The 9130-nt window shown below is 27.4% G+C and overlaps 1 protein-coding gene across 1 annotated transcript in view; it reads right to left on the reverse strand.

Moving 5' to 3' along the window:
* Positions 1-2084: 2084 nt before the first annotated feature.
* The window catches only part of LOC111628784 (aryl hydrocarbon receptor repressor-like), a 105893-nt gene continuing 98847 nt past the window's right edge, over positions 2085-9130 (reverse strand). Inside the window, exon 4 of the mRNA XM_023372626.1 lies at positions 2085-2195. Coding sequence (XP_023228394.1) covers positions 2085-2195 — 111 coding nt within the window. The remainder of the gene's footprint in view (positions 2196-9130) is intronic.

Below are 9130 nucleotides of genomic sequence, written 5' to 3' on the forward strand. Positions count from 1 at the left end.
ATCTTTAGAAAAGTTCACGCTTCATCCACAATCGAAATTTCAACCAAATACAGAATTAATTTCTTCTACTTGTTGCAAAATTGAATTTAATTTACTTATCGTTAAATACGATGACATTTCAGAATCATGATTACATTCGTTCTAAGAGCTGCACTTCTGTCAACATTTCTTTATGTTAAGCATTTTTTAAGATACTTTAAATACAGTAATAAATAGAAATTTAATTCCAATTAGTTTATACAAATTATAAATATAAACATAAATATACTGTACATTTAATTGTTATATTAATTCTACATGAGGACAACTAATAATTTAAGAAGGAAAATGCTAATTGTGGATATCTAAATATATAAAATTGCTTGTCCTGACTGACTCATTCATTCATTCACTGATTCATCATCGCCCAGAGCAAACCGCTTAACCTAAAGAGGTGAAATTTGGTACACAGTTAGGGTACGTCATGGAAACGCACACTAAGAAAGGATTTTTCGAAATTCCAACGCGGGGGGGNCTCCTTCTGTCTCTTTGCCTACTGTGCTCATTAAGATCGAATTTTTCCTTCTGCCAAGATAAGAAAACAATTTAAAATAAGGTACAATATATAGAAAGAAAACATTAAACTAATTAAATTAGAAAAGTTAACGTTTAAATAACAAAATTGGAAATTATTTTAAGTTTATTAATGTTTTCTCTTTACGTATCCGTACTCGTTTCCTTCATCTAACTACAATCTGTTAAACAGAATGCGAGTGAAAGACAAATGATCATCATTGCAATCGTAACGAGATGTTTTTCAAATTAAATTTTGACTGAATTCCTCACGTAGAAATAACATCATTGTCTCTCTCCATAAAAGACATTCAACAATTTCAACCAGTGGCTGGAAGCAGTCAGGACGGATCTGGTCGATCTCCTACAGTAATTTCTCGCCTTTCACATCTCCAAGATTACTTGGCTAAATTAGTGTCATTACTGCTGCCTCCGCCATACACTGTTATCTGCATGCATTACGGAAGAGATAGTATCTAATGCAAACCGACATTGATTTTCCTGCAGCACTACTGTAATGTCTTCATCTCTTTTCTTCTTGCCATACAGCAAGCCATTTCAAATGTTAGATGATGCCACACTTCGTTGATTGCTCGGTGCCGTACCTCAGAAATGGTTACTGTAGCTATTAAGGTTTAATATCTAAAAATTTCTTAACACTAATTTTCATTTTTTTCAACCTCAAAATATCTCGTTTTTCTGCTGACAGCTATTTTAATGTAGAATGATTCTTGTCAGTACGGTACTAAGATTATGCTAGAGGCTTTTGATAATAGAGTAATTTTGTATTACGAGATGACAGAGAACTTTGTAGTCGATATGTTATATCTTATTTTCTTATATCGCCTAAGGCTTTGTAAAATGGTAAGAACTTATCTAAAAGAAAGAAATTGAAATAGTCTTATTGATTACAGTAGTAAACCATCAGCAAGATTTATTATTGTAAAATTATGCCATATATAATGTATCCTAATTGATGTTTCTATGAAAGAATGCTTAACATTTCACCCAAAGCTAGCAGACTTTGTTCAAAATACAGTGTAATTTCATTTTTTGCCAACGATAAAACAGAAAAGTTACTAAGGTTTTTACATGATACAGGCATTTAGGCCTACATTTAATTAATGATATATATATATATATATCATTAATTAAATGTATATTATCGATTGTACTATCGATATCGATGTTACTTAATTATCGATAAAAATGATATATATATATATCTATACATATATATCATTTTTATCGATAATTAAGTAACATTTCTAAAAGATTATTATCTAAATTTTAGAACTATTCATATACACTTGAAAAATACGTTTAATTTAAACTGTAAATTTATAAAGAATTTTATTAGAATTTATAAGATGTCATATATAAATTTTAGTGAATTTTTAATGCTAATTAAATATATAAAATATTAAGACTACATTTAATTACAGTTATACTAATTATGAAATATATGTCAAGGATAAATATATATACAGTCCATAGGAGATATATAATTTGTCAAATTGAATTTCTTAACTTCACAGTAGATTGAGCCATACCTGATGAAAGCCAAGATAAGTTTCGACTGTATGTGAAGCGTAAAAGACCTCCCCATCACATGTCAAAATCAACAGGAAGCCATTGAGGGCCTATTGGGTAGAAAAAAGAAATTATTTTTTTCACTTTATCATATTATAACAGAATATACTCCATAATTTTTCCATTAAACTACCCTTAAATTGTTTACTATAATTAATTAGATATAAATTGATTTAAACTATTAATTAAGATATTTTCTTAAAATTTTCTAAACTTTTTCTCTTATTCTAACGGTATAACAGATATATAAGTCTAATTTGATCAGATAATTGCACATCGTCTATAAAGAGGCCTACTTGTTATACCTGCAAAAATAAAAAAAATTCACTAGGCTATTGTCTGGCGCCTACCTTAATTATTCAAGTTATTTTTTTAATATTCGACACGTATTTAAATTATTATTATTTTATTTGACAACTGAGCAATACTTTGATAATCTATATTTAATATTAGTTATTTAGATTATTCTTTATTACTATATAGAATATTTTTTAAAGTAATTTACTTGTCGTTGACCTTCTATTAAAAAAATATCCATTTAAAATAGAATAAAAAAATGGAAAACAATAAAATTGGTTTTTTTGTTGGAAGGTTAATGGAGCTGTTTAGAGAGGCGAACTCAACTTGAACAAATTGTCTAGCAAGCACTTGTGAAAAAATTCGTCCATCCAAAAAAATGCTAAGATCTAAGTGAGAATTCAATCTATACTGCCATTATTTTCTATTATTTTAATCTTTGCCTTGTTTTTTACTTATATATGACCTAGAACTTAACCAAACTCTCTTTAACATAAGCTATAACTAGTTTAACGGGCCTAAAACATTCTTTATTCTTTATTAGCCTACTAAATATTTAAAATTGTAGAAAACATGTAATTTATGTCTCTATAATTTTTATATTATTATTTTAATTATAGATACAGCATTCTGCTGTTTAACCATAGTTTAAATGCATATATTTTACATGTTTATATACATTATGTAGGGCAAGACTTTTAGCTTAAGTTTTTGGGCATATTAATATTAAAAATTTTGTAGTTTTCTCTATATTTATACCATTTATATCTGGTGTAATTCAATTAGTAGATATGCCGTCGTGAAAGTTTTATCTAACGTAGATATTCTGTGAAATAAATGTAGTAAAACAATAAACTTTGATGTATATTTTGAAAGAACTAAGGCCTTTGAAATCGAATCATTCTAAGTGATCACCCTTCGATAAGATGTAGCACCAATCACGGGAGTAGGTAACCATAGAAACAAAGCAAGGGCGGGAGATGGTTCATAAATCATTCTTGTAGATCCGGAATCCCCGAAGGTAGATGGGGTAATGGTTTTCATCACTCGGAAGCATACGACACCCAAATGGTGTAACGAAGTGACGGGTGGATCCAAGCGATCGATAATTCAAGTAATTCTTTTACTTCAAATCGGAATATTACCTTTAAAATTCTCCGCCTATACTGTCGATACGTACACCAAAATCCATAAAATATAAGAATTTTTTAAAAATGGAGTAAAGCATCATTCAAATATGAACCAATTTTAAGATTTAACAAGCCAGTAGATTGTTACAAATGAACACATTACCTAAATTGTAATTAAGTGATTATAATTAAATATATTTTAATAAATTTAATTTTATTTTTGGATCACAATTCTACTCAACACTAATCAAATGGATTTTTCGTAAATTAATAATAAATTACCCATTTATAAGGTTTTCTTTAATGTAAGCAAATTAAGTTATTCTATAATAGAAGAGGCATTTCTTAGAATTCAGTTAATTTTTTTCTGGTTTATTTTTTAATAAAAGCATTCGGTTTGATAAAAGATAGTGGAAACAATCAGATTTGTTGACGTTTAGTCGCGTGACTTCAACATTTGGCATTCAACAATAAGCGAAGTTATGTAAACTGATAGAATGTTAAATCCATCACTCACGACTCGATGTAAGATCCAAAAGGCGAATTCTTTTATATTTTCCCTCTCCTTTCATCCACAATAGGGAGAGGAAAAAATAGTAAAAAATAAAGAAAACAAAAAATATTTTAAGACGAATTTGAAATTCACTTTGATTTCGACTATCAGCATAAACCTTTCCCAGTCTGTCATTTCTGTTTATAGATTCCATTTATAAATGACTCCCTTCAACAAATAAAACCCCTGAACTTTAGATTATGTGTATATACAACTTCAAAATAACGAAAAAAATTACATTTTATGTAGACCCGTACATAGTCTTCAATGAAATGCATTGCTTTTTCCAAAAATATTGCGATAGAATGGATGGACTGAACAATTGTGCATAGAAATTCAACTTCCTGAGAGCTTTTTATAAAATCTCGTTTTATAAATAATAAACTGTAAGAGTTTCTTTTTTTTATTTTTTATTTTTCATCTTATATATAAATATATCGGCTTTTTATACTTGCAAAATTTCGAATTTTTATTGAATATTAACTCAACTTCTTCCTCCTCCTCATCCTTGTATAACTACTTCAATACGGCATTTCGTGTGTCTTTTAATGTAAGATAAGCTAATTTTATTAAATTTATTACAACAAAAGAATTCGATTAAAATAGTAACAAATGCGTGTTTTGTGGAATATTTTGTTCGAATTATAATTAAATTATTGTTTATTTTAAAATATAAATTGCCATTTGCGTAACTTTTCTGTTGCGCCTATCTGTCTTGAGATTTTATTTTTGAAATTTTGGTATTATAAATTATTAAAGTGGAAAAAAGCTTAATAATGTGGGTAGAGATGAGTTTTATTTTTAAAAAATTGTAAATGCTAGTAACGAATAAAATATTCATGAAGTGACACATAACTCACCTCTATCTCCCCACCCCCTTGACCTTTAACCAGCAAAATTTAACAGAATTAATGTTCCTAATACACAAAATTTCAGAAATTTTCTATGAAAGACACAGGAGATATTAAGCTTCAAAGTGGGCGAACAAAATCGTTCCTCCCCACACACACTAACATCCATTTATACAGAAAAAAAAAACCCAAATTATTTTGCATTTCTCGACGTTTCAAGGTCCCCGAGTTGAAAACGTAAAAATCTCGGAGTAGATATTTTTACCGATTATTACTTTATTTAGTTTATAACGTATTTTTACTGATTACTCAGATTTTTTTCTTACTTTCACAATATTTTCCAAGGGATAATGAAAGGGAATAATGGATAGTCTTACATCGTGATATTTTAAAAGAGAGTAGGACAAAGCTGTTTGTTTTTTCCTGTATAAAATTATTTCATTTTTAAATAAATGCCCTATAAACTCTCTGATAATGTCTTTTAATAAAATCTAGAAACCTAAATTTTCTTTTATTCATAATGTAGGCTTGTAGGTAATGCTTTTAATAATAATGATAACGAGGGATGAGGATAACTTATCTGGTCTTATAACAGGAGATAATTATTCAGAATATTAAATTTTTTATAAATATATTTGTAAAAAGTATAGAAATTTGAGGAAAACGTTAATTCAACCGATGAGAGAAAGTCAAAAAGTACAAATAAACTACTTTATTATTTTTGAAATTGATATTTTGTACCGATTTATGTATTACTATAAGGAATGTAGACTAGATAGTAGCCTATTATAACAAAATTCTCTGTAAGATTATAAGATACTGTACAAGGTTGTAAAATGAAAATGAAAACAATGGGATCGGTTATTGTACACGTTAAAATAAAAATTTTAAGAATAAACAAGTTAAAATCACTCTTTTTTATCCGACTTGGAGAAAATTAAACACAGAGATGGATCACAATTCTCCTGTTAGCCTCGCGCTTTACATTGCACTATATCCCAGCATGCATCTACACAATTTTTGATGCAGTAATGTTCAATAATACGTCTTGTTACAAGGTTTTCTATTTTATACAATATTTTAACATTATTTCGATCAATACTACAATGATGGTGCCACGGAGATTAAGGTACTGTACAAGTATATCAAAACATTTAGAGCTAATTCTAAATGATTGCTGTGTTATAATCATTTTAAATACGCGGTTAATCAAAGTTTAATAAATATATTAATAAAGAATTTGATTAATATTTAATTAAAATTGAGAAAATATTTTTAATTATTTTGCGCGTAACTTAATAATGTTGTAATAAGGATACCACAACGTAGCTTCCTTACTATTTAACTTATAATAAATTGCCTTTGTGTATTCCCTATGCATCCTACTAAGAACATAGGAAACATATAAAAAATAACGATTTAATATGCATAAGCATGCCTATTAAGATTGATAAGAATGCAAGACTGTATCTTGATAGGTACTGTACAGTATAGAATGAGTAATTTATTAATTTTAATTACTAAAAAAATATCAATTTGTTAAGTTTTATTAAAGTAAATTATGAAGATTTATTGTTAATTGTGCTGTACTGTACATTATAGGCAGTATCTGTTCTAGATTTTCTTATACAGGTATGAGCAGTTTAACGACGAGCCATGTACACAGTTCGACGAAGATTATAATGGAGCTAAAAATTCGTAAGAGTCTGTACCTTTCTATATTTGGATATGCTTAGATGCATAATCAATGTGTTACTTACAGCTTATATGAGTAGTAGATTATACCATAAAGGTTTGTTAAGTATAATGCATGACACTATGAAGTTCTACTACGTATTTCTAATCCCATCGTTGAGCGGAGTGTACAATAAACCACATAATCTATTATATATATCGAATAATTATAAAATAATTAATAATTAGAAATATATATAGAATAACAAAAGAATAATTTGTATAATATAAATTTTTGTTTATTTCCTCAATTACCACACACGTTTTACTGTATATTAACCTGCCAATACATAAAAGTATTTGAATTGAGAACTTTAACTCGGCATTATCCCTGATTTGTCTGTTTAAATATCAATTTTAAACTATAAATTCTAATTTTAATTTGTTCTTAAATGCGTTTAAACGAAGCTTACAGCGTATAGTTGATTAGAAGTATAATTTAATTGATATAATTTGAATAATTTTATAAATAACTCTATAAACAATGGGGTGTTAACTGATAAGAAATATTTATAATGCATGTAGATCGAGGCATAAAAATACTTTGTATAAAATTAATATCAGAGATACTGTACAACTTTTTAATGAAGTTAATCAGATCATTGTCCTTTGTTAATTAGTGAATCGCCCTTGTCAATGATAGTTGCTCTTATCTGATAACGATTGATAAATAATAAATATAAATGTTCTAAAAAATTCGAAAAAGTTTATTAGAAGAAAACAAATTTTTTAAACTCAATCCACTTTCGTTTTTATTAATTTAATTAACATACAAATCCTGTTTCAGTCAGTAAACTCTTCACGCTTATTCTTCTGTCTATTTTCTTAACTTAATTAAATTTTCCTTTTTAATTTAAATTTATTCATAATTTTCTTAAAGAAACTAATTAAATAATGAGTTTACTATGAGATGTATTTAAAACATTGATGAAAATTAAGCTTCTATAATTTTTATTATATGAGAAATGCTTCAAGGTACTGTACGTGTTTTAATGGAACTCATACAAATAAAGCGTAGAACTTATCAGAATATGCAAGAGTTATTACAATTTTAATATTTAAATGCTTATTAATGAAAGAATTTTACAAATATAGGCGAATAAATTTTAATAAATTTAGTTGATATTTAAAGGTAAAAATTGGAATTTAAATTTTCATAATTTATTTTAGAAGCTTATATAAATATTTTTCCGTGATTAGTGATATTACTTTTTTTGCATGTAATATAATAGAGTAATTGGGTGTAGATAAGATGAAACTATCGTGAATGACAAAGAAATCGGAGGAAGTAATAATAAACAAGAAAATGGAACGATGTATTGTACCACTTTTCTTCGTTACCAAGTCGTTTAGAACGTTCGTAGAGCAGTTAATTTTAAATGATTACTCTATAAGCCAACTGAATTAATTATATAAATTATGCTACGGTATTTTAAAATTTTAATGCTTTTCTTCTTAACCTTTGGGAGAATTTAATGCTTGTGATTGTAATGTAGGCTCATATACGTTTTGCATTATTTCCTGCTTATAAATTAAAAGTTTCTATACATGAAATATATTTATCATTATTATTATTGTTTCACATCATTGTTTATGCTGAGTGAGTAGTAATTCCAAATGTATGTACTGTACAGGGTGGTCCAAAAGTCACTTAACTTAATTAACTGACTTATAAGCCACTATACATTAAATTTTAATGTAATGTATAGTGGCTTAATAAAAGAATGAAAAATCGTAAAAATTTTTAAAATTAAACGAAGATAAAGTAATTATAGGTGTTTCTTATCACGAAGAGATGCACTAGATATGTTATTTGATTTTTAAGGTATGATAGAGATTAATAGACGAAAATTTATTAAAATACTGATTCAATTTTGGTCTATATTGGATCTAGATACATTGTAAAAATCTTTAGAAAAGTTCACGCTTCATCCACAATCGAAATTTCAACCAAATACAGAATTAATTTCTTCTACTTGTTGCAAAATTGAATTTAATTTACTTATCGTTAAATACGATGACATTTCAGAATCATGATTACATTCGTTCTAAGAGCTGCACTTCTGTCAACATTTCTTTATGTTAAGCATTTTTTAAGATACTTTAAATACAGTAATAAATAGAAATTTAATTCCAATTAGTTTATACAAATTATAAATATAAACATAAATATACTGTACATTTAATTGTTATATTAATTCTACATGAGGACAACTAATAATTTAAGAAGGAAAATGCTAATTGTGGATATCTAAATATATAAAATTGCTTGTCCTGACTGACTCATTCATTCATTCACTGATTCATCATCGCCCAGAGCAAACCGCTTAACCTAAAGAGGTGAAATTTGGTACACAGTTAGGGTACGTCATGGAAACGCACACTAAGAAAGGATTTTTCGAAATTCCAACGCGGGGGGG

The sequence above is a fragment of the Centruroides sculpturatus genome, unplaced genomic scaffold (genome assembly GCF_000671375.1).
Source record: "Centruroides sculpturatus isolate CEXI.00-Female unplaced genomic scaffold, Cexi_2.0 scaffold485, whole genome shotgun sequence".
NCBI classification, from domain to species: domain Eukaryota; kingdom Metazoa; phylum Arthropoda; class Arachnida; order Scorpiones; family Buthidae; genus Centruroides; species Centruroides sculpturatus.